At 39.4% G+C, this 27,421-nt stretch overlaps 1 protein-coding gene across 1 annotated transcript; it reads right to left on the bottom strand.

Annotated features, from left to right (window-relative positions):
- Positions 1 to 890: 890 nt before the first annotated feature.
- LOC131065743 (protein PHOX1) lies at positions 891 to 3,737 on the bottom strand. Its single transcript, XM_058000366.2, has 2 exons — positions 1,681 to 3,737; positions 891 to 1,469 (listed from the first exon to the last, which is right to left on the bottom strand). The coding sequence occupies exons 1-2, from the start codon at positions 3,521 to 3,523 to the stop codon at positions 1,297 to 1,299; spliced, it is 2,016 nt and encodes a 671-aa protein (XP_057856349.2). The 5' UTR covers positions 3,524 to 3,737; the 3' UTR covers positions 891 to 1,296.
- Positions 3,738 to 27,421: the final 23,684 nt, after the last annotated feature.

The following is a 27,421-nucleotide window of genomic DNA, read 5'->3' as shown; positions in this document are numbered from 1 at the left end:
AGTTGAAATGAGCACAGAGAAGAGTGTGCTGACATTAGCCATTAGAATGTGGACTTTTGGCATGAGAATAGAATGAAAGCAAGTACCATTGCAGAGAATGGTAGCTGAGGCTTGTGCTAAGTTTATGAAATGTTATGTAGGAAGGGAAAGAAGCCAATAGAAGGCCAATGCTTGTAAATTTGTGTTTGCAGAATTAATGGAAATAAAACTTTATTAGTTGTTGCAATCTAGTCTCTATTTTATGTTGTGTGTTCTTGAGTCTTAGAGTTGCAGAGCTGAGAGAGTGTTTCCTACTGCATCTTGTTTCCTATGCCGTTAATCCTTTCCTCATCTGTCTGCATCAGAATTCCATTTTCATGTGTAAATGTGTCCTGTCGCAAAAAAGAAGTGAATTTCTTTAACCATCCTCCTTATATTTTGAATATAATGGTGCCATCTACAGACATGTAAATGGAAGAAACCTTACTATGACATGAAAATTTCAAGAAAAACAATTTTCAGATTCTTTTGACCCGATTTCAATTATACATTATGACTTCATGGCACCAACACATCTGACTTATCTGTTATTCCAAATAAAATTATATTATTAAACTGTAGTCATCCTCGTCAGTTTTCAGTGAAATCATATATTTTCATTAATAAACTATGCCTCTGTATTGTATATTCAACTAGGTTCATCGTGTAATACGATAATTTTATCACCATATTCGAATTTTCAAAAAAAATTGTTTCCAAATCTAAATATATACATGCAAAATATTCAAATATAGTTAACTGTGTAAATCCAAGCATTCTCCATTTCCATCAGCTCCAGTGAATTTTGAAGCTAAACTTGGGCTAGCTGAGAAGCAGATACTCTCTATCTGTCGAGAAGATGACACCTCAGGGAGCAGAAAAAAAAAATACAGTTCTTTACTGAAAAGAAATTGCCTTTGCATCTACAATTACAATTTTTGAGAAAATTGCTCCATCATTCTAATACAAGTTTCAGCATTCTTTATGATAATTATAAGGGATTATGACATGTTCCATATCCCAAATTCAATAAAAAATGGAGAGGAAGGAGGGTATACCATTCTTGCTTACAAAAAAAACGCATAATTTCTATTCTCGCCCACTTTAATAATTCAAATTTCCACAAAACCAACTGAATCTACTCAAACCAGACTTGAAGAAAAATATATCTGCGTACCTACATTTCACAACTTCACAACTCACTTGTACCTAATGGAGGCACATTAATAGCCTGAAATCAATTGAAACCATTTTACAATGAATGACATGGATATGATATCAACCCATTCCATGCCACATAGTCGGTACATGTTCCAGTATTTGATGCAATCTTGGTACCTTTCTCCAGAACAAAGGCTCTAGTCTAAATGAGGTGTTCTTATTACGCAACCTTTTGGCCTCGCACATCTCGTTCCATGCACGGACTATCTCATCGATCTTGAAACCTAAACCTGTAAAATATTTCATCAATTCATGAATAAATCTTGCAGCGTGTCTGTAATATCTCAAAAACTGTCCACTCACAAAAAAAAAAAATTTAAAAAAAATTATTTTAAAGTCCTCGGTGACATTGAAGATGACTTCTGAATGGCGACTGTTTCAAATTTCAAATTTGCTTTTTGAACGGATTAATTTTTCAATAGTGCTTATTTTCGTCATTACCTTCTTGATTGATTGCATTGGATGAATGGTTCTTCAGCAGTACGGCAATGTCTGTTGGAGATGTTCCCGCATACTTAAATTTCTCAACGGCAGCTTCCAAATGTTCTTCCCACATCGGCAATCCCAATTTGAACTCAACATCCGAATGATCAAAAAGCATGTTCCCCCAGAATCGATTGATCTCGGACCTCATTTCAACAGCGCTTTCTGCAACATCATCAGCTGATAGCACCTCCTCCTTGAAGCCATTAGAGAAGCTACTTTTCTTTGACAATTCTATGCTTGGAAGAGGATTCTTTAAGGCCTGCAGATGCTGCTCTTCCAATCTCTCCCACATTTCAATGCCCATCTGCATCTTCTCCTCTGCGATACTGAAAAGATGGAGTGTTTCTGAAGCGTCCCATTCCTCTAACTCAATATTAGTAGCAAGAGCCAGGGAGCAACCAAGTCTGCCACTCTCGTAATGCTGCCGTGCCAATGCAAGGAGGCCTTCATAGAAGTCTGGCTTTATCCTCAAAGCTTCCTCATATTTCTGCCCTGCTTTAGTATATTCCCCCTGGGCCCAATCATAAGCAGCTTGAAGTTGAGTCATGATCTCTTCCTTCGAAGAATTTTCTTCCAGATGAATCTTCTTCGTCGCTGTACACATGTGGACATTACCCCAATTAAACAAGGCCACAGCTGCAATCTCCTGAAACTTGCTTGCTGCCATCTGAAACAAACGTTGGGCATCTTCACTTGTTGCAGCCTCTCCCAAAGCCTCTGAACAGAATTCCATACCCATTATTTGCAAATCCATGTGTGCTTCTGGGTCTATACCAAGATGTGTCCTAAACAACTGCGCAAATCCATATATCCACTTGTCCAATTCCACTTCACTGCCGGCAATACCCCCTTTGACCCCGTTCCCGTTCATCTTCACCCTATCATCTTTGCAGTAGTTAGCATCCTCAAACAAGGGCTCCTGATTTGGGTCAACCTCAACCACATACAACCTCAAGTATTCACTTGAATCCCCAACCTTTTCAGCCAATCTAAGTTCTTGGGTATTTGTAATAGTTACAAGATCGCCCTCTGAATCCTTGTATTTGATCAGAACGGCCCTAGAACTTGGGTACCTCTCTCTCACAATTTCCCTCACCTCCGACAGCCTGCAATTTAATGGCATCTGCGCAAGCCTGATATCATCATGATATACCAACTTCACCGCTCTACTTTCAACCTCCTCCAATGCTGCTGCTGCATCATTATCTTTTTTTCCTTCTTCTTCTTCTTCCTCCTCCCCCTCTTTTACATTTGTTGTCAGCCTCTGTGCAATGTCCAGAGCTTTTTTTCCTTCTTCTTCTTCTTCCTCCCCCTCTTTTACATTTGTTGTCAGCCTCTGTGCAATGTCCAGAGCATCCATATCATTGGGTTCTGCCTGGAGAAGAGCCTCCACGTCTTGCAAAGCCATATCTACCTTCCCCAAAGCTTCATAGGCCTTGGCCCTTCTCAAACGAGCCTTTTTGTAATGAGGACTGGTAGCCAAAGCCAAACTACACTCCTCAACAACCCCCTTATAGTCCACAGGCTCTATGTTCATCAAACAAACTGCTCTATTGCTATGCAAAAAAGCACTCTCACTGTGGTCGGGGGACACAAGCTTGAGAGCCTTGGCATATAGCTCCATGGCTTCCACATACCTCTTGTTCTGAAAATTTGCGTTGCCTTGGTTTTTCAAATCTTGGGCTTTCTTGATAGAAACTGCTGTTCCATCACTCTCTCCCTTGCTTGCTACTGAGCTTCCCCTCCTTACTGGCCGTGTGCTTGCACTTTTCTTCTTCTTTCTTCCTGACCTCCCCATTGAATGTAGAACAATATACAGAGACCCTCAATCACACAACAAAACCAAATGAGTGCTTCTTCCCAAAACGATTGGATTCAAACCACCCAAATATCGTATTGGATTATAAAACCCAAATTGGGTCGTCTTGACTCTTCAGTTACGACAACAAAAACAATAACAATGGCGGCCAGTGCGTCTCACACCCGTAAGGCAAAGAAGCCAAAAAGCCGTTGATTCTCCTGTGCCTTTGATTGTGATTAAATCAACACAAATTGTCGTTTGATTTTTTCCTAATACTGGTCATAATTGTCCGGTTAGAATTGTTCCTGTCTTAAATTTCTTAGGAGAATATTCTCACAGCTAAACGTTGAAACACGTGGAAATATAATATGAAATTTAATACCGTTTTCCTTTTACACTCCAACATCTTTGGGGGCCATAAACCAGAAATGAAAAATGTTTATTGGTTGTTGGACAGTTGTTAGAAAGCCATTGGATGGATCTTACTCAATCGTCCCATCATTCCTTCAATATGACGGAGGGGCGTTTACTTCCAAGCTAAGTATCCTCCTACCTAGCATTACAAGTAATTGCACATTGCAAGGAATTTGGAAATGAGTTAACCATTTTAGATTATTTGGTCTTTTTATTAAAATTAAATATTTTGGTCTTTTAGATCATTTAGTCTTATAAATGTTTTTGATTATAAAGCAGTCAAAATCGGAGGCTGATGGGAAGGAAACATAAAAAAGCACCACCAGCACACACAAGTATATCTATATTTAAAAAATATATGTAGAGATATCTTATAATAGAAGAGAATCATATGTAAAATAAAATGTTCTTCTAAAATATTAAACCCCAAGAATACAAATCCATTAAAGTTGTGCATTGTAAAAAGTTGTGAATCTAGGAGAGACAAGTGGCAAGGGTTCTATTTTATTTGAAGTAATAAAATAACACCTTCACAAAAGCTGAAACATGGCATATTTCATGCATTTACCTGTCATTTGCATGTCAAATTGTTTTAAAAATAGATTTTTGTTTAGTAACATTTGATGTCATTGTAGATGTAATTTAGAAACATTAATTTATCCAACTCATGTTGAAAATAACAAGAGTTGTTTCTCCACTTATCTATATGAAATTCTTTTGCATCAACATTCGAGATCTAAAATGTTGATAAAAACAATTGTTTTGTTTTTTATAATAACAAGAGAGAGGAACTAGTTTCCTTATTAAAAAGAAGTATGGTTGATCATAATGAGAGATTGCATTAAGTTAATTCATAATTTATTTTTTTTAATAAATTTAAATTGTTATATTGAAAGAATAAATATTGATATTATTAGCATATTTATCTTTGGAAAATTCTACATAAAAGATATTGAATTTCAAGCACTTCTACTTAAATCGTAAATCTAATTGTCTAGGAATGATATCTCTTGGCATCTTCTACATATTTTTTTTCTTAGTTTAATTAAATTTATTTAAGAACAATGTTTTAATATAAAATATATATGATTACAAAAGAAAGCCAATTTGAACTTTTCTACTTTGATATATCAAAATTTATATTACTCTCAAATACTTAAAGGAATCACTTCATCATTTTCATGATTTTTTATAGATTTTAAAATTTTAATATTATTTTATTTGTTTCTAACTAATCTTCATATACTTCATACATATACAAACACGTATATTATTTTATTTATTTAAAAATTACTTTATTCTATTTATTAATTAATTCTTGTGAAAAAATGTTTGAATAATATTTATATGGTTAAACACTATTTAAAAAGTCTATGACTCTCTGGCATTCAACATATTCAATCAATAACTCTTTATTTTGCTAAGGGAGTTGGTAGCTCTGCAACTTTCCCACCCCTAATACCTTCTTGAATTTTGAAATCCCTCACATGACCATTGTCCCTAGGGAGGATCCTTCCTCCCTGCAACCAGACCCCCCTCCCAATACTATTGTTGGTTCGCATGCCTCTCATGAGGCCCCTGTGTCTGCTTATGGGACCCCACTGCTTGCAAGTAATTCGAAAAATATTGACAAGAATGGAGATTCTTGTGGTTCATTCCCTTCTGTACTGACGGAATCTGCCCTTGGTCAGAAGGATGTTGACAAAAGAAAGGATAACCTTGAATCTAGTAATAAGAAATCTCCTTCTATTGTGCCGAAAAATGTTGTTGGTCAAAAAGATGCGGAAGAAGGTAAAAAAGAGACCAAATCCAACTAGAAAGGTGCCCTTGTTGGTTCTACAAATATGACCTTGGAGACGGCTTTGGCTAACTTTATCCAAATTGAGGAGGGGACGAAGATCAGGCTACCTGATAATCTCATGGATAAAATTGCTTCATCTTTGCATTTGGCGCTTGTGGGAAGATTTTTCTCCTTCAGACCATCTATCGACATGGTTAGGCGATGGGTTGCGACAAGATGGAAGTTAAAGGGAAGTGTTGACATATCTACTATGCTGGGAGGTCTCTTCCTTTTCAAGTTTACTGTTGATGAGGACTTGATCTTTGTCCTTTCAGGCTCTTGGGCCTATGGAAAGCATGTTCTAACTATCTCCAAATGGAAACCTAGGTTTGAACCCTCTATTGAACTCAACCGTATGGCCCCAGTTTGGGTCAGGCTTCCTGGCCTCCCCCTGGAATTTTGGGATGAGCAAATCTTCCGTTGGATTGGGGATTCCTTTGGCAGCTATGTCACTGCTGATTCGGTCACCCTTGCTAAGTCTAGGTTACTTTTTGCTTGTTTTTGTGTTAATGTTGATATTAACAAAGTGTTGCCTAACTTCGTGTCCCTCAAATCAAAATGGGGAAAATGGTCTCAGCCCCTTGTCTATGAAAATGCTACTCTTTACTGTCAGAAATGCGCTAAGAAGGGACACATTATTGCTGACTATAAAGCCCCGACTTCTTGTGAACCCAAGCTTAAGGAGAAATTTATTGTTAATGATTATCCTATCAGCCCAAGTGCTCCCTCATCCTCAACCCCTAAAGGACTGACTGACCCCGGTGGGGTGACTGAAGACTGTCCCCACACAGATAAGATCCTTGATATAATCAAAACTCCTGTTGATTTTGTGAAGAAAATGAAACCAGTTGAGACTCTTGAAAATGGGGAAATCCCTTCGGTGATTAGCCTATGTTTTTTTCCTAATCCTTCTACCTCCCCCTCAATGGGTAAGGATGATGTTCACCATACCCCTCATGCCAATGGTGAAGCCAACCCCATGCTTCACCAAAACCCCCAGAAAATCGGTGATGAGAAAGCTACTCCGGGAAAACTAAATCAACCAAGTTTCACATCTCCACCCTAGTCCCCTAGCAACTCGGTAACCTTGGAGGACTTGCCCAAGTCGTTTCTATTGACCTCTAATGTGAATACCTCCCCCCCCTATATTTATACTATAGACAATGAGGAATGGTTGACATAGAAGAAAAAAACCAAGACTAAGAAGGCAAATGTGGGCACTGACAACAAAGTTGGAAGACCAATTGAGAAAGTGCTGAGACAAAAAGCTATGGCAAGGGATATTGCAAGGAAACAATAGATGACCCTTTGATGGAAATAACAAATATAAGAAATGAAGTTCCTCTCCTAGAACATAAGGGGACTCAACAGCCCCCAAAAGCAATTTGCTATAAAGCAATATATCTTAGATATGAAGATTGATATCTGTTTACTGCAAGAAGTCAAAATGTCCTACCAAAATTTTGCAATGACTATTGGCATACTTTGGTTGGGTGTTGTGTTTCTGTATGTGGAGGCTTTGGGGGCGTCTGGTGGAATTGCTACCATTTGGAACCCCTACAAGCTTCAAGCTACTTCACATGTGAGCTCACAGAACTATCTGGTGGTGACATTCTAACTTGGTGAGCTCTGTTGACACTTGCTTAATATATATGCCCCCAATTCTAAGTTGGGAAGGCATCTGGTTTGGGAGGAAATTGTTGATTGCATCCTCAAGGATCAGAATACTCACTACATGTTGGTAGGCGACTTCAACACCCCCCTCTACCTTTCTGAGAAATGTGGTGGTCTTATGGATGATTCTGATAGTATGGGGGATTTAGCCAATCTTATAAATGTTACTAGTCTTTTTTATTTAGATCTTCAGGGTGTCCCTTTCACTTGGTCTAATAATAGGAAAGGGAACCATCTAATCCAAGTCAGGCTGGACATATTTTTAGTCTCTACTAAATGGGATATTGGTCACAAATCCTCTCTAAGGACCCTCCCAAGGACTGCCTCTGATCATATCCCTCTCCTCCTCCACTGGGCCGATAGACCCCCCTTGGGACCCTCTCCTTTTTGATATGAGATTATGTGGGCCTCCCACCTGGATTTTAGAGAGCTGGCTAGTAGGTGGTGGGCATCCCCTATCCAAGGGACTGCTATGTTTAGGATATCTAAGAAGCTGAACCTCATCTAGCAGGAAGTGAAAGGCTGGAATAAAGCAACTTTTGGTGACATATTCAAGAAGAAGAAGGATTTGTGCTCCAGACTAGAACAAATTCAAGTCATGATGGCTTCTGGTGATCCTCCTCACTCCCTCCTTCACGAAGAAGAGGACTACGGGAAGAAATGGAAGGACATTCTATCTAAGGAGGAGATCTATTGGAAACAAAGATCTAGAATCCAATGGCTGAAGGAGGGAGACATGAACTCTGCCTTCTTCCACCGCTCAGCTAGTATTCACAAAAAGAGAAACGCGATCGAAAGTCTAAAGGATAACAATGGATAGGAGATCATGCCTGAAGCCCAAATTGGTCAAACTGCTACTGACTTCTTCATCTATATGTATACTGAGATTGGGGAAGGAAGTGATGCTATTCAGGATAGGCTTTTGAGTAAACTACCTACTGCCATTGGTGAAGAGGATAATAGTTAGCTTCTATCACCCATTTCTTTGGAGGAGGTCCGTATTGTAGCCTTTTCTATGGGTGCCTACAAGACCCCGGGTCCGGATGGCTTCCCCCCAGCTTTTTTTCAGGAATTCTGGGACATTGTCAGCTTTGATGTCACTAGAGTTGTGAAGGATTTATTTAGGACTGGTAAATTGTTGAAAAAGTTGAACAACACCTACATTGTTCTGGTTCCCAAGTCTCAAGACCTTAAATGCATGATGGGTTTTCGGCCTATAAGTCTCTGTAATACTATTTATAAGATCATCTCTAAGGTCTTAGTGAACATAATCATACCGGTTCTTCCCAAGTTTATCAGCCCTTCTTAAAAAGGTTTTGTCCCAGGTCGTCAAATCTTGGATGTGGCCATTGCCACCCATAAAATTATTCATTCCATGGACAAGAGCAGTTCCCCAGGTATGGCCTTTAAACTAGACATCTGAAAAGCCTATGATAAAGTCAACTGGTGTTTCCTGTTTAAAACTCTCTCAAAACTTGGCTTTAATCCAAAAATTGTTGATATGATCCGGGATTGTGTGTCTACGGTTCAGTTCTTTGTCTTGGTTAATGGGTTTCCTAGGGGTTGCTTCAAAACTAAAAAGGTATCAGACAAGGGGACCCCTTGTCCCCCTATTTGTTTATTATGATTGCTGAGGTTTTGGGCAGAAATTTCTTGAATTTGATGGTCAATGGGAGAATACAAGGAATCAAAGCTGCTTCTACTATCCCCCCTTCTGTGATCCAACAATTTGTTGATGACACCTTCCTATTTGGTAAATCCTCTGTGATAGAAGCTAAACACTGGAAGAACATGCTTTCTGATTATGCCTCTACTTCAGGTCAATGTATTAACTATAATAAAAGTAATCTTTACTTTTTCAACACCCCTATTGACTTGCAGACTAAAACTCTTAATATTCTTGGGTGTCATTCTGCCAATTTACCTAGAACTTACCTTGGTCTCCCTCTTACTATCAAAGAGGTGACCCCAACATTCTGGAATACCATCATTGAAAGAATACAAAAGAAACTCGTGGGTTGGAAGGGTAAATTCCTTAGTAGTGCGGGGAAGCTCCAGCTCCTTGTTGCCTCCCTCTAGGGTATCCCTATTTATTTCCTTTCCCTATTAAAAATTTCGAGCTCTATGGGGAGAATCTTGAGAAGATTCAAAGAACCTTCCTCTGGACTGGCATGGAAGAAAAGAAACACCTCTCACTGATTAATTGGGATATTGTTTGCTTGCTTAAGACTATGGGTGGCCTAGGTATCAAAAAGATAAATATATTGAACAAGGCCTTAATTGTCAAAGTGGGCTAGAACTTAGCTAAAGGGGAGGCAGATTGGTGTAACATTATCAAAGCTAAGTAATTGGAAAGGGAACAGTTTTGTTCCAACTTGAATTCCATTGGCCTACCTCCTGGATCTAAATTATGGAACAACATACTTAATCTTAGACCTATTATCAGAGAGGGATTGAAATGGCAGATTGGAAATGGAAGAAAGATCAGATTTTGGGAGGATACGTGGTTGGAAGATAAACCTTTCGCTGAAACCCACTTCTACCAATTAATGTACATCCTAAAGGACCAGTTTGGTGATTATATTGTTGAATACATTGTGTCGAGAAGAGGAAAGTGGAAAAAAATCTCTCTGATCTTCATTGATTGGCATGACCTCTTGCCTAAATCTTTGGAACTTCAGGCCCTCATGCACACATCGTAGGTACCTCTATCTTTCTATCTTTCTAAGAGGATAAATTCATCTAGAAGGGGACTCAATCTTGGGATTTCTCGATTAGGTCTGCTTACAGACAACTTTTAAGATTCAATGGGGATATGGAATGTTGGAAAAAGATTTGGAACCCACAACTTATACCAAAGATTAATTTTTTTTGGTGGACTCTCATGCATGGAAAAACATTGACTCTAGATAACTTAAGGAGAAGGGGCTTCTTATTACCTAACAGGTGTATCCTCTGTAAATCTGAGGAGGAATCTATCAACCATCATTTTATCCACTGCCCTTTTGTTAGGCACTTGTGGACCATTATCATTGGAAAATGTGGCCTCCAATGGGTTTTCCATGGTGACATACACCAGTTTGTGAATGGATGGTCATCCCCTTCTCACCACCCCCTGGTTATACAACTGTGGAAGCATATCCCTCCTCATATATGTTGGAGTGTTTAGAAAGAAAGGAATAGTAGAATCTTTAGAGATGTTGAAAACTCCCCAGACAATGTTTTTAATAGTTGCTTCAAGATTATTATGGACAATATCTCAGTGACTAGATGGAAAACCCCCTCTAACCCCCCTAACTTGGCTAACTAGAGGATTGTCGAACATTGGAAACTCCCCCCAGAGTTTAAGTTGTTTAACAACACTAAAAAGATCAACAAAAAAATGACCAAATGGAAAGCCCCAACTCCCTCATGGCACAAATTAAACTTTGATGGGATAGCCCGCAATAATTGGCAAGCCGGAGGTGGTGTTATAAGGGATCATCGGGGTGGTCTTATCGCTGCCTTCGCTGGAAGCTTGAGGAACAATATTGTCAACCAAGTTGAGGGAATGGCCCTTTTATAAGGAATGAAGTTCGCCATGGCTATAGGTATCAAATAGCTTGAAATTGAAGGTGATTCAAAAATAATTTTGGAGAATGTCAGTGGAAGAAGTGTGATAGGTTGGAAAGTGGAAGCGGTATTGAGGGATGTCAGAATGCTTCTAGCTAACCTTGACAGTTTCATTATCTGCCATATTTACAGAGAAGGGAATGCGGTTGCCGACTCCATGGTTGTTGTCGGCATGCTGCAAGAAGGCTTATGGTGCTAGAGGAATGTTGATCCGCTACCAGTGATCACCAAGGAGATCCTGGAGAGAGAAGAGATTAAGTGCTAAAATGTTTTCTCCCCCTTTGCTTTACCTCTTAATCATTTGTAATCTGATGAGGATTATAAATCATCAAATTTTGAATTTGAAGTCGGAGCCCGCCAATTGCGGGGTGGATATGCCACGTGGCTACATATGGCCTAGTCATCATTCCCAAAATAAATCAAGGGGATTGGATAATGATTTTATTTCCTTGCAGAGTACCGATATCGGGAAAGGCAATATTTTTTAATCATCTGGATGAATGACATTGGTGGTGATGGAGGCAACAACCTGTCTCGTCTAAGTAACATTGGGCGGATTGATGGTTCACACGAGTGGAATAGATCTCGGGCTTGGGAGATTTGTTTAAACATGTCTTGCAATAATCATGACGATTATTGCACTACCTTATTTCGGAATTTGTTGGATCTATTTCTGGACTCTTCTTTGGCTCTTGAGAGGCTTTGTATTTCCATTTCCCTGCTTCTCACTACTACCATTAAGCTGGAGGAAGTGGATATGGGGGGACAAACTGAGACTTGAACTGGATAAAACAGATGGTTTCAAAGCCAGGTTGACGGTTTGGTTTGTGTGCATTGAAGGAGGGATAGATAAGTTCATGGAGAGTGTGAAAGGCAATGATGAGAGACCGTCTAAACAGTTTGTGGCTTCTTGGGCAGCTAGAAGGGTCACTATGGGTGTCATTTCATTTGAAGTGAATGAGGAGGTTATTGCTCAGGTGGTGGGCCTTTCCATGGAGGGGCAAAATTGGAAAAAGTAGAGTCGTATCTCAGACACTACTAGTCTAAATCAATTCTTTCGGGATGGTGAGAACCCTGTGAAGCGGGCTGGTGGGTTCAATCATGAGGAGCTTTCGCCATCGTGGGACGAGGTGAGCTACATCATTATGAAATATTTTACCCTCGAAGGGCAGTATGGGGTTTTCTATTACTACCATCTTCCTTTTCTCAATCATCTTAGGAATAGGGATCTTATCTCTATTATGTTTTTTCTTCTACATTCTATGGCTGCTAATGTGAAAGATGTTGTTGAAGCTAAGAAGAAAAATAAGGATTATTCTATTCTCCATCAAGGCCTTATCCTTCGCTTGTATAATTTCCACCTGACTCTTTTCCCTCCCTGAATGATTACTATCCAAAATGTGCCCGAAAGCCACTCCCCGCCCATGGCCACTGCTAATCCTGAAAAAAACCCTACTCTTTTGCTTGAACCTGGCTCCTCCAGCAAGAACTTCAAAAAGCATGCCTGCCACTCAGAGGACTCAAAACCCTTTGAGCCCAAGAAGGTGAGAATTCAACAAATTGACTTTGATGTGGAGATCATTGATGAAGCTAATACTCCTCGTCGCTCTGTGAGACTGGCGTCCAAACCCCCTGAAAAAGATAAACCCTTAATGGATCCCTCCTCATCCCATGACATAGGTGATTCTAAGAATGTGGGTGATGATACCAATCCCTCTGGAAAAGTGGCCCCGTCCCACTCCACCTCGACCCCTCATCCTGAAACCTCTACCCATGTCTCTGAAAGCCCTAACAACTCTGTGAACCCGACTGTTGAACCCAAGTCCCGGGCCAATTCTTTGTCCCCTACCCCTAGGATCGAGAAAATGGTTATTGTGGAGGAAGCTAACAGTATCAAGGAGGAAGCGGATGACAAGCTATTAGAGTTGGAAAAGAAAGTGAATTCCTTCAATGAGAAAATGTAGGAAATTGTCTAGTGAGTGGATTTCACTGAAAAAAGGCTTCATGAGTTCACCAGGTTCTCATTGAAAGTCATGCACAGCTCTGCGACCACCTTTGTCTTTTGCAGGAGAACAACCAGAAAGGAAAACCGAAGGAGGAAGAGGACTACAAAGACCTCTTTAAATTTATCACCAAAGAATGGGCTAGGAGGCTCCTACCCAAGATTAGTCATGGCAAAAAGAAATAGGGATGTTTGCTACTTGGTGGTTTTTTGAGTTTTTGGATGGCCTCGGTGGCCTTAGTGTTTTTAGTTATGATTATAATCTTTGTTAGTTAATCTTGGACTTGATTATCTTTAGCCCCATGTGGCATGTTTTACTGCTTACTATGACTCTAATAAACTTTGTTAATATGGTTAGTAGGTTTAGGGTTTTTTATAGAGGAAAGTTTTAGGAGGTTGTGACTTGGTTGTTTTCCTTCTAACAGTTGCTCTTCTATTGTTATTGTGTTGTATCTGGGTCAGCCCCCTAGTTTTGGCTGCTTTTAATATCAAAAACATATTCAATCAATGTATGGTTGTCACCCTCTATTGATGACAACTTGTCAATCAAACAAAATCACTATTTAAAAAATATTTTGTTAAAAAGCATTAAAAATTACATAACAATTTTAATAATCTTTAATTATTATTTTTCCTATTCTATATTTTCTTGTGTTTTTTATTTTCTAAAAGTAATAGATATTATATATATATATATATATATATATATATATATATATATATATATATATATTATTTATTATTTTATGAAATATAAAATTTATTTGTTTTAAAATTTAAATACTATTTTATTTCTACTTAAATTTAAAATACTATTTACTTTTTAAATTTATTTCACTAAAATTATTCTATTCATTATAGGTAAATTAGAATAATGATATGCACAAATATTTTGTAGAGTTGTTAAACTTTTCTATGTAGATCATATATTTTTATTATTTTTGCATATTGATTCTTTAATAGTTTTTATAAACATGCGTCATTACACTCCACTAAAACATTTGAATTTTTAGGAGAATTGAAATTATATTTATTTATATTTTGTATATACTAAGATTTTATTTCTCCATTTAATATGGTTTTGTCAATTAAGATTAACATTCTAGAGAAGTTGGGGTACACTCACCCACACCCCAATTATTTAAGATTCTTTCAAAAAATATTTTTAATTACCTTACAACTTCCACAATATAAAGATCCTTACAACTTTTGGGAAAGCATATTTTAGTTTTCTTCAATATTTGATTGTGTGTGATGCTTCCTTTTCTTGTCATGCAATTTCCATACTTGGTCCATGGTCTATGCAACACGCTTTGGTCTTTAACTAGGAGAAAGGATCTAGTAATTTAGCATGTTTCAATAGTTGGTATAACTGTTATTGATTTAATGTCCAATATTTTTAATAATATTATATCAATAGTCGTGACTTTAAATTTGTTAGTGTTGATGATGAGTATTCATAATTAATGAAATTTATACCTCAGATCTAAAAAGCAACAATCATGTGATGTCACATGAGCATACCAATAAAACATGACTTAGTGACACCTCAAATAAAGCATAATAATGTGGCATCATAATTACTTATGTGGTCCTCAAACCTCAGTTATAAGCAAGGGACTTGTCGAATAAGATATTGTAAAAAATTGGGAATAATTTGAAATTTCCACATAAGATTTTGAGAAGCACAAAATTAGGATGCTCAATTACTAGATCTTCTCCCTTTTATATAACTTTGATCTTCCTTTTTTCAAATCTTTTGAATTTAAAATTGATATAAATTTGAAAGGTTATGTTTAAATCATGATCAAAACCTTATTTTTAGATCATAATTTATTTAATTCTAATATTGAGAATTATCTTATGATTGCACACTTTATATCCTATTTCAATGTTGACTTACGTAACCTATATCTCCTAATCTTAAAAATGTAAACTAATATAGTAACAAATGATTAAATAAATAATATCTAGTTTTTGATCTCATTTAGCCTTCTTTAATTCATAACAAATTGTTAATCTCCCAATATAACCAAATGTGCTCAAATGTATTCACGTGGGTTTTTAATTAAATGTGCTAAAGATTAGTCAAGGGAAATACGATAAGAAATTAGAAGATGAAATCCAATAGAATAATGGATAGTTGATTAGGTTGTACTCTACTACGATGGGAAGATGCATCCCAATCTTATGGATGTTCCATGAATAACCAAGCATAAAATTAAGGGATTTGCAATATTAAATTTGGTTATCTTATTTAATCATATAAGGATCATGGATTTTGAAGGTTTTTTTAAAGTGATTGTAGCTTATTTTCTAATGAATTTGAGAGGTTTCGAATTAAAGGTATTTATTTATTTATTATGATTTATATCGTATGTGTGAATTGTAAACATTATTATAAAAAATTATTTGAATATATGATATGACATGAACCTAAATATTAGAACTGTATGAGAAGAGGAGTCTACTAAACAAAGAGGTGTGTTGTTGATTACTGCAATCTTGACAAAAAAAGAAGAAGATGAGATTTCAATTTCAAATACAAAAGATCTTTCTATGTAAAATTTTAAATAAATTGCACAATAAAATTAAATCAAGGTAAAATGGTAATTTAAGTATATAGAGGGTTTCGACATATACCATTCATTTGTTTAAGAAAATGAGTCATTGAAATTTTTATTTTCCTGCTTACACTATATTTATTTTTAATTATTCTTTTAAGATTTAATTAATTGATTGAAAAATAAAAAGTTTTATGAACTTTTATTTGAAAATTTGATGTTCTATTCTTTTTGTTATTTGATTGCATAGCTTAGATTGGGAAATATGAGGACACCTTCTTTAGATATTTGCAACCTATTGAGATCAAGAATTTGGACTGTTATAAAAATATTATTAAAACAATGAAGACTAACATGGACTATTGTAGAAACATGTTACTTTCTTAGAGATTTTAAATTGAGTTCTTATCTCAATAAGCTTATACCATTTGTTTTAAATAAGGAATGTTTTAAATAAGAGACTTTCTTATTGGAGAGGAGAAGGAACATTTGGAGCTCTTTATATCATCACCAACATATATTCAAAATTAGGAAATTATATCCCTCACTAAATATTAATAATCTTATTATATTTGTGAATAATATAAATGACCAATAACTAATTCATATGCAAGAATTAATGTTATTGTTGGTGATACTAAAATTGCATTAAGAACAATATCATGTTTCTTAGAATAATGGAAAGCATATGTGATTTTAAATAGTTAATATGAAAGCATTCATGTTCAACACATATAAATACTCAAAATTAACATAATTTTTTAGGATAATTAGTCAAAAAAATCAATTTCTTGCTTATACACAACATATATCAAGTAATTCCCACTCTGCAAAATTCAAATTTCAAACCTTCGTCGTTCATGGTGGTGTCTGTTGGTGGGGATCTCCCCCCACCACCCACGACCCCCGGTATGGACCCTGCGGCGCTAACACTATCTGCCACATCCTCTGTTGGTCCCACAGCGGTTCCTCCTTTCGTTCTGGCGGTGCCCCATAATGACAGCTCTCCTTTGGAGAAGAGGGTCACGAGCGAAGTTTCGGATTCTGACCCTATTCTTGTAGTGCCGGTTGTTCTATCCTCGGAGCCTTCGACTGGCAACAAGAATCTCAAAGGTTGGAAGAATGTACTGGTTAGAAAGTCGGAGACTGTGGTCCCCAACTTTATCCCAGTCTACTCACATTCTGAGGAGGGAACATCTTTTGAGCTTCTTGACGTTGTCTTGGACCGCATTTTATAGAACATGGCTAACACTCTGGTGGGGAAGTTCTTCTCCCTGCACCCCATGGTGGAGATGGTCTGAAAACGGGTCAAGGACAAATGAAAGTTGAAGGGGAGTGTTTCTGTCAGTACTATGCCTAACGCCCTCTTCCTCTTCAAATTCACTGTCGAGGAGGATGTCGCCCATGTCCTCTCTATTTGCTAGTCCTATGGTCGTAACAACCTCTCCCTCTGTCGCTGGAAGGCTGGCTTTGACCCTGCGACTGACTTGCAAAAAACTGTACCGGTATGGGTTCGTCTCTCAAGGCTCCCCCTTGAGTACTGGGACAAATCCATCTTCAAATGGATTGGAAACTCTTTTGGTCACTTTGTAGGTGTTGATGAAATCACCAGATCCAAATATCGTCTGGTCTATGCCCGCTTTTGTGTCCAGGCTACTGTAAGCATGAACCTCCCCAACTTCATAACCCTCAAATCCAGGCTGGGTAGCTGGACTCAAGCTTTGGTTTATGAAAATGCTACCCTCTTTTTTCAGAAGTGCTGCAAATTCGGGCATGTTATCTCTCAATGCAAGGCCCCAAAACCCCCTCTCCTCAAGCTTAAGGGCCGGACCCTGGGGGAGGACTCTGTGATTCACCATGACCTTGCCATGGGGCCTGTTATCACCCCTACTCTTGGCCCAGACCTGCCTCACTTGGCTGTTGAAGACCCAGCTATAGAAGAATACCCATTTGCTGAGAGTATCAACAACCTTCTCCAATCTCGTGCAAATATTGTGGAGGAAGCCCCTATTCCGGCCCGGATGATATAGTGCATGTCCCCGACATCCAACTTGGTTTCTCTGGTTGATCAACTGGAAGATGGTGAGATTGCGAGGGACCCCTCTCTCATTCCAGAGATAGCTCACTCCCCATTGGTGGCTCCCTCCATGAACCAGGGCTTAACATCTCCTGGTGCCACTGGTGCATCATCTAGTGGCTGCATGACCCCTACTGATGAGGGTTGGATTACTTAAAGATGCAAGACCAGGACTGCTAAGCTTGATGTGTGGACATATCTCAAAGCAGGACGACCATCATAGAGAATTTCAAGACAAAAGGAAGCAGCAAGAGGCATTGCCAATGGCAGGCAGAGGACCTTGGAGACGACCATAAAAATGCAAGAAATTAAGGTCCTCTCTTGGAACATGAGGGGCCTAAACAACCCCCAAAAGCAATATGCTCTGAAAAAATGCATTTTTGAAAATAAAATCATGGTGCTTCTTCTCCAAGAAGTTAAGATTTATTTGTCCTCTTTCTCCATGGTGGCTAGGAAAATCTGGGTTGATGCTAAGTTTGCTATTAGTGAGGCTAATGGAGCCTCTCGGTGGTTTGGTCACCATGTGGGACCCCTCCCATTTTTCTGGCAATCTTCTCTCCTCCTCGGCCAACCTTTTGGTTTCTGAACTCTCCTCCCTGATGGACTCCTGCATCCTTGTTAATGTTTATGCCCCTAATGTCCGTTCTGGTAGATTATTGCTCTGGAATGAGATATCTGCTCTAATTCAAAATAATGCCAATGCTCACTAGCTGACTGCGGGTGATTTCAACTCCCCTTTGATTCCCTTTGAGAAGCTGGGAGGCCTTCCAGAATACTCTGATAGCATGACTGACCTAGTTGGCTTCATTGGCAGAAATGGGTTAATGGATGTGGAACTATCAGGGCAAAAATTCACTTGGTCCAATCTTAGGAAGGGAAAGGATCTTATCCAGGTCAAACTTGATAGGTTTCTCATCTCGGGTTACTGGGGAATTGGTCTAGCCTTGAAGCTCACTGCCCTCCCTAGAACAATCTCTGACCACAACCCCCTGCTCCTTTGGAATACCACTAATGTTGTCAGGAGGAAGTTTCTTTTTCGGTATGAAATCATGAGGAACTCTCATCCTGAGTTCAAGGACTACATCAAAAGATGGTGGAGTACCAACATATTTGGCACCCCTGTGTTCAGGATTGCCCAGAAGCTCAACTTGGTCAAAAGAAATGTCTGGGGCTGGAACAAATTCACCTTCGGGGATATCTTCAAGCAAAAAAAGGAGCTCAACAGAAAATTGACTGCGATTCAAGAGCGTATTGACCAAGGTGACTCCCTTGAAGCCACCCATATGGAGGAGGCTTCTATTCATAGGCATAGTAACCACATCTCTTCCCTCATGGATGATAACAATCTAGTAGTCAATGACGTTGACGACTTGGGCCGTTTGACTACTAATTACTTTGCAACCTTATTCCGAGATGATGATGAATGGGGGGACCTTGCGGGGGAGGATCTTCTCAACTGCCTCCCACCAACCCTCTTGGTGGAAGATAACAACCTCATCATGGTCCCTGTCTCTGAGGAGGAAGTTAAGTCTACTGTTTTTGCTATGGGCCCCTTCAAAGCCCCGGGTCCTGATGGTTTCCCCCTGGCCTTTTTTCAAGATTTCTGGGATGTGGTTGGCCCTGATGTTGTTTTGGCTACTAGAGATTTTTTCAGATCGGGAAGGCTCCTCAACAAACTCAATCACACCTTCATTGCTCTTGTTCTAAAAATTCAGGAGGCATCTTCTCTCAAGGAATTCCGCCCCATCAGCCTCTGCAACACTATTTATAAAATCTTCAGTAAAGTGCTTGTCAATAGGCTCAAACCTTTTTTGGATCCCTTGATCAACCCATCCCAAAAGGGGTTCATTCCTAGCCGCCAGATTCTTGATGCGGTCATCTCTACTCATGAGATTATACACTCCATGGATAAATGTCATCAGGCAAGGATGGTTCTCAAGCTTGACATATCTAAGGCTTATGATAGGGTCAATTGGAACTTCCTCTTCAAAGTTCTTAGAGCTATGGGGTTTGGAGACAAACTTATCAAACTTATTGGGGAATGCATTTCTACTGTCACCTATGTTGTGTTGCTAAATGGAAACCCCCTCGAGAAGTTCAGGGTCTCTAGAGGGCTGCGACAAGGGGATCCCCTATCCCCCTACCTTTTCATCATCCTTGCTGAAGTGTTGGCCTCTAACTTGAACTCTTTGGTTCGCAGGGGTACTTTGCTAGGTATCAAGCCTGCCTCTACGATGCCCCCTAATGTTCTACAACAGTTTGTTGATGATATGATCCCATTCGGTGTCTCCTCTGTTTGGGAAGCTGAAGCTTGGAAATCCTTTCTTAACGCCTATGCTCTAGCTTCTGGACAACACATCAACTATGACAAGAGAAGCATTTACTTATTTCACACTAATGACCATCTCCAAGATAAAGTCTACAGAATCCTTGGCTGTCAAAAGGCCTCTCTCTCTGGCACCTATCTTGGTCTCCCTCTGACTGTTAAGGATGTCTCTAATTCCTTTCGGATCTCTATCCTTGAAAGAATGCAGAAAAATTTGGTTGGCTGGAAAGGTAGATTCCTGAGCAGTGCTAGGAAGTTGCAGCTTCTTTCCTCCTCCCTCCAGGGGATCCCCGTGTACTTTCTCTCCTTGTTCAAGATTTCTGTGACTATGGCTACTAAGCTAGAGAACATTCAAAAGGCTTTCCTTTGGATGAGACTGGAAGAAAAGAAGAGGCTCGCCTTGGTAGGCTGGGACAAAGTTTGTCTTCCCAAGACCATGGGCAGCTTGGGAACCCGTAGGATCTCTAAATTCAACAAGGCCCTCATGACTAAAATTGCCTGGAAGATTCTAAACAAGGATTCGGATTGGAGTAGGATCATTAGGGCTAAGTACTTAGGCAATGCGGTTTTTCCTCTATCCTGAATAAGGAGGGTCTTCCCAAAGGTTCCAAAATTTGGAATAACATATTGAGTTGCAGGGACCCTTTATCTCATGGTTTGAGGTGGATCATTGGAAATGGCAAGAATATCATTTTCTGGGAAGATTGTTGGCTTGGAGAGGGACCACTGGCTTCTTCCCCTTCCCTAAGACGGATATAGGATGTCACTAAAGGCTTCTTTAGTGAAAAGGTCAGTGACTACTTCAACAACTACACTTGGAAGACCTTGGAGGACTGTTGTACAGACCACCCCTTGCTGCTTCTTGCTGCCAGAGAACTCCAGAAGCTTTTGGCTGGTATTTTCCTCCCCCTGTTCCCCAGGGATGATAGACTTATTTGGAAATGGGACCCCTCTGGAGACTTTTCTATCAAGACTACCTATATAAGCCTACTAAGGGAACTTGTTGCCCCCTTTATCTGGAAAGAGGTCTGGAACCCCCAACTCCTCCCCAAGGTCAATTTCTTTTGGTGGACTTCCCTACTCAACAAAATTTTGACCCAAGACAACTTGGTCAAGAGGGGATTTCATCTCCCAAACAGATGCATTCTCTGCAAAGAGGATGAAGAAAGTACTGCCCACCTCTTCCTCCACTATGCCTTCTCTCGGGAGCTTTGGGGGATGGTCTATAATAAACTCAATATCAGTTGGGTAATGAATGATAACTTGGGTAATATATGTCAGGAGTTTCGGGGCCCCTCTTCCAACCCTCTTATCCAACAGCTATGGAAGCAGATCCCCCCACATGTTTGCTGGTGTATCTGGAAGGAACAAAATGATAGGATATTCAGAGACAAAGAGACCTTTGTGGAAAAGGTGTTTGCTCAAATCCTTAATCTGATTCTTGAGAATATCTTGGTCTCTAAAAATTGAATGGCATCCAAGCCCCCCTCTACTTGGGACTGGGGAATTGCTAGATGCTAGAAAATCCCCCCCTCGTTCTCCCTTGTTGATTCCTCTAAGAGACTTCTAAGACAATGCACAATTTGGTTCCCCCCAGTTACTAATTTCAAATTGAATTTTGATGGGGCTACGAGGGGGGGCCTTGCTGCTGGCGGTGGGGTGATTAGATCGCACCTAGGGGCCCTCGTTGCTGCTTATGTGGGAAACCTAAATGGTCATTCCTCTAACCAGGCTGAAGCAATGACCTTAGCTTGGGGAATTTGATGAATACTAAGAGGGGGGGGGTGAATTAGTATGCCAAAAAATATTGTAAACAAACTTTTAAACAATTTAGCAGATAACCGGTACAACAGATTCACTAATAAACTGGTTAAGATAAATGCAAACCAAATAGCAAACAAAGCATTCACCCACAAGAGCACAATCACCATAACACAAGATATTTGACATGGAAACCCAAATGGGAAAAACCACGGTGAGTAGAAACTCACAAGTAACTATCTGTAGAATAGTAACAAGACTGGTTAAGGTCAGACCGGTTAAGGTCATACAAGGTTCTTCACCATAACAGATCTTGTTAGGAATCTAGATCTCTATTAGGAGATAAGTCTTGTTAAAGACTACCTTGTTAAAGGATTTCAGATCCACAGTTGTGAACCACCTTGTTAGAGGATTTACAAAGGCTTTGCTGGGCCTACCCGATTAATGGTTTTAGACTTGTCAAAGATCTTAGTAATCAACAAGTGAATGATCTAGATAATAGCACAATATGCTTAGTTAGATCCTTGACAGCTCATTGTTAATGCATTTCAGCATTACTTCAGTCTTCAATATCTCCACACTCTGTCTCTTCACATAGACCTAATCTTCTCTATGATGATCGCACATAGCCTTTTCTATTCTATCTCTCATACACATTATCTCATACATACAAACCCTAGACATAATGTCCTTATAAAGGAAACTGATTTCATGTCGGTCCAATAGGATTAGACTACAAGTTCCTAGGTTCAGTGCATTTAGACACATTTGGTAACACGACACAAAATCACCACCAAAGTGTCGGTGGATGATAACTCATCACACATTACAGTAATACTGGTTGGTAACTCATCACAGAGTAATACTGGTTAATACAATATACCGATTACCGGTTGTCAAAAATGAAGACTGGTAGATCGTAGTGTTCCAATCAAAAGTTAACTACCGCTTGGTTCCTTCGTATCGCTTGAGCTCCTCGAACCGCTTGGGATCCTCATATCGCTTGGGGTCTTCATACAATCTGTGACCAATAAAACACCGATAGTCTAAAGACTATACATTCAATAATACACAATACCGGTTGGAGAAATTACCGGTTAAGCATAACTCATACATCAAGAAAGTGTGTGTCCATTAATAACAATCAAAACATCATCAAAATGCCAATAGAATTCACATTGCCCTCTCCATGGGAATCAGAATTATGGACATTGAGGGGGACTCCATGCTCATTATTGATGTTGTCAAAGGAAGGAATAAGCTTAATTGGTCAATCGAGAGAACTATTAGGGACACCTTGAGGCTCATCTCTGGGCTTGACTCATTTAGAGTGATGCATATTTACAGGGAAGGCAATTGCGTGGCGGATGCCATGGCTGCCATTGGCCTAAACCTCTTAGGGTTCAAATGTTGGAGGAGTCTCAAATCTCTTCCAAACCATGTCAACTTCCTCCTATAGGAAGAGAAATCTAGAATTCCCACTAATGATTGAGTGGCTGCTAAATGCTTCCTTCCCCCTCCTATTTTCCCTCGAGATTACTTGGCGGTGGTGGTTTCATAATTCAAATAACAAGAATATTCCTTAGATCCCTTCTGATGAGGTGGCGACTTGTTTGGCCTGGCTGGTGACGATGCAGTGCTGTTGTGCTGGCACTTCACTTGGGCTTGCAAAGCCATGATGAAGTACGACGGGTTTGGAAACATGTTGGCTACCACCGGTTTCTGTTGGTGCTTATTGCCTCATTTCTAGCAAATCATTACTAAAAGTGACTTCTTGTTTTCCCATGCGCCCAACTTTATTTCTTATTTTTTGAATTTGGGCTCGTACATTCCCCATTTATTGAAGTTGGGCTCATACATTCACCATTTTCTTTGTTGGGTTAGCTTCTCGAAGAATCCCTATATTTTCCTCTGTTTCATGACCAAGGAAGCTTTGTTGGCAGACAAAATGGGGGGCGATAGAGTAAGATATGAACCAGACAATCCAGATGATTTTAAAAATGATCCTCTTGTTTGGAAATTTTGTGTTGAAGGTGTAATTGCTGATTTTTTGGATTGCCTAAAAGGCCATGACGAGTAGCTCTCGGCTACTTTCGCCTCCTCCTAGTTTGGAAGGCGGGTCTCGGTTGGCAGCATTAATTTTGATGTCTCCAAGGAGACTATTGCCCAAGCTACCAAGCTAACCCTAGATGGCCACCGCTGGAAGCGCACCAGTCACGTGGCTAACAACGAGGGTTTGAAACGGTTCTTCCGTAAGCATGAGGAACCTATCAAGTTGCAAGGTGGGTTTGTGTGGGAGGAGCTCAAGCACCCATAGAACATGATCTGTCTTATGATCATGAAATACTTCACCCTCGAAGGCAGGTATAAGGTATTCTACTACTACCATTTGCCCCTCCTCAATCACTTCTGCAATAATGATTTGCTTTGCTTGCTGTTTTATTTATTGCACTCCTTGGAGAGCTCTGTTAAGGACACTATGGACTCCAAGCATGGGGATAAACCTCCTTTCCTCCTCCACCAGGGTCTTATATACAGGTTGTACAAATTCCATGAGGCCCTCTATCCCCCAAAGAATCTCTCGCTCTCTCAGCCCCCATGTCAACTCCCTAGCCGCTCGCGGCCCTGTCTTTGGCTTTCCCTAGATTCTTTCAATTTCCCCAGGAGGGATTTGCAATGGCCACCATGTCCCTGGCTGCCTACGCCTTGTTTGTTTCTCTATCGGCCTCCCCTAGTTTAACTCTCCTTGCCTCCCCCTTTGTTTCTCGCTCCCTGGCCAAGGGCAAGAGTAAAACCCCCACTAAATGCAAATGCATTGTCTATGACGACAATTCTTCCTCTGAAGATGCTGACAATGATAACCCCTCCCTAACTTGCTTCCAAAGGCTGTAGGAAGAAGACCCCAGCTATTGAAAATCTTGACTTTGAGGAGGACCACATTGGGGACAACAAGGAGGAGGGCCCAAAAAAATTGGGGGCCCCTAATGGGGGTGCTGACAATGTTAATATGACTAGGGACCCCATTGTCCCGACCACTACTTCTGCTGTTGACATTACTACTCCAGAAAGGAAAACCCAGGATCTCATTGATGATAAAGATATGGCCCCTGACACTCTGGGCCTTATGGATGTGGAAAACCCTAACAACAACGCTCTCGATCCTGGAAATTTGGAAGTGGATTTAAACTTGGCTGAGAAGGTGATGCATTCTATACCGTTGATGGACTTGGTTAAAGACATTGATAACCCCATTGCTGGTGGCGAGCAGAAAGAGACTACTGAGGTCCCTAGGAGGCCCCCACGATACAACAAATGGAAAAGATGAGCACGAAGGTTTCAGATATTACACAGAGAATTGAAAATCTAGGCCCCGTCCTAGATCTACAGTCTATCAAGCAGGAGATTAATTAGCTAAAGAACAAAATAGCGTCTTGGGAAGCCCAAATGGTGGGCCTAAACAAATTTCATATGCAGGTTCTTCGCAGCTCCGCACTCACCCTCTCTCTGTTGAGGGAATGCCATGCTGAAATCGAGGAGGACAAGATGGAGGCTTGGAGCCTCTACAAATTCTTGTCTAATGAATGGAGCATTACTATGGAGGCCTGGGGGGTGCACATGGCACCTCTGTAGTTTGTTTTCCTTTCTTATTTTTGTTTTTTATTGCAAAAAAGACTTGGTTCCTTTTTTATAGTTGTTGTTTTTTGTTGTTATAGTGTTGTCTCAGTGCTATGATTTTTGATAGTTCAGCTATGTAAAGGGTCAGTACCCTTGTTCTCACTGCTTTTTTAATAAAAAACACATAAAAAGTCTCTATAGAATATAAATCATTAATAAAATAAAATAAAATGTGAGATAGCTTTTTCTTTTCTACATCTTGTACTACCAAATTACATGTGCATTCATACAAAGTATAATTTCATGTACAATTGGGTCACAAAAGTAGTTGGTTTTCTCATATAAGCATAACTCTCAACATAGTGTGTTCTAGATCACTTACTAATTGCAAGATTCGGGTGTTAACTACCATTCACATAACATGATTAAATTTTTAGATTATACAAAGCTAAGTTTAATTCAAGCAAAGAAAAGATGTGTGAATAGTATAATGGCCCGCATATAACTATTCTCAATTGACTAATAAAACTACCCAAAAATGATATTAATGTTATTATCTCTTTTAATGATAAGAGATTTCCACAATCCATACTGTCAATAATATTGCTTCTAGTTTAAATTGTGTGCATTGTTTTTGAATTAATGTTTCAGATCACAATATGTGATCCATCATCGTAATGATAAAGTGTTAGGATGAAGAAATCGAATTGAAAACAGTAGATAAACACAATTAAATATACACAACACAAATAACAAGAACACACAGATTTATCGTGGTTCGGCAATGTTGAAATGTGGCGACTGATTAGCAAAGTACTATACACTCAGCACGTATCCTCGCCGGGGTCCAGGGTCGGGCAGGGGTTTGGGGGCGGCAACCTCCAAAATTTTTTTTTTGCCATTTTTCGTTGATGAAAACCGACATTGTAATAAAACCCTAAAAAAAGGCCGACTTTGTTTGTTGCCCTAAAAACGCATGTTATAAGCAGCTGGGATGCTTAAGGCATTGTAAGGCTGATGTACTATTTTTGCTGGATAATAAGAAAGATTGGACGACTGTGTATGGTGGACGTAATCCATTCTGGGTGAACCACGTTAAATCTCTGTGTTATCTATGTCCTGTTTTATTTCTTTATCTTTTGTATTTAAATCTGCATATAATTGTTAGTTCATATTTGCTTCGGATCTGCTTGAAACCCTAACAATTGGTATCAGAGCGAGGTTTTCTGTAAATTAGTAGGACTTTCAGATTTGAGTGGGAGCAATGGAGGATTCCAAATTCAAGGTCGAAAAGTTTAATGGCCAGAATTATCAGTTATGGAAAATGCAGATGGAGGATTACCTGTATCAAAAGGATTTGTGGCGACCATTGGAAGGAAAGGCAAAGAAACCGACCACAATGTCAGATGAAGAGTGGGACATTTTAGATAGAAAGGCACTGGGATCCATTCGATTGTGCCTCGCATCATCTGTAGCATTCAATATAACAGAAGTAAAAACGACTGTAGATTTGATGGCAACATTGGCTAAGTTGTATGAGAAACCCTCGGCTTCGAATAAGGTATTTCTTATGAAGTGTTTGTTTAATTTGAAAATGAGTGAGGGAGGATCTATAGCGGAGCACTTAAATGAATTTAATACAATTACCAGTCAATTGTCTTCGATAAAAATTACCTTTGCAGAAGAGGTTAGGGCTCTCTTGATTTTATGTTCTTTGCCAGAAAGCTGGAATAGCTTGGTTATGGCTGTAAGTAACTCTGTCTCTGATAAAAATACTTTGGTATTTGATGATAATGTTGGTGTTATCCTAAGTGAGGAAATGCGAAGGAAAAGCACAGGTGAGACTTCAACATCATCGGGTAGTGTTTTGAATGTGGAGAATAGAGGAAGATCAAAGGAAAGAGGAAAAGGCCCTGGGAATGAGAAGTCACGAGGGAAGTCAAAGAAAAGACACTCTCAATCTAGAGGAAAGAAAGATTGCTGGTACTGCGGAAAGCCTGGTCATCTAAA

Source organism: Cryptomeria japonica, chromosome 7 (genome assembly GCF_030272615.1).
Source record: "Cryptomeria japonica chromosome 7, Sugi_1.0, whole genome shotgun sequence".
NCBI lineage: Eukaryota > Viridiplantae > Streptophyta > Pinopsida > Cupressales > Cupressaceae > Cryptomeria > Cryptomeria japonica.
The sequence above is the reverse complement of the archived record's forward strand: the minus strand, read 5'-3'. Positions and strand labels throughout refer to the sequence as shown.

Coding starts and splice junctions, on each gene's coding strand:
- LOC131065743 (XM_058000366.2), bottom strand. CDS start 3,523: ATGGGGAGGTCAGGAAGAAAGAAGAAGAAAAGTGCAAGCACACGGCCA. Junction 1,470..1,680: donor CAATGCAATCAATCAAGAAG/GTAATGACGAAA, acceptor AATATTTTACAG/GTTTAGGTTTCAAGATCGAT.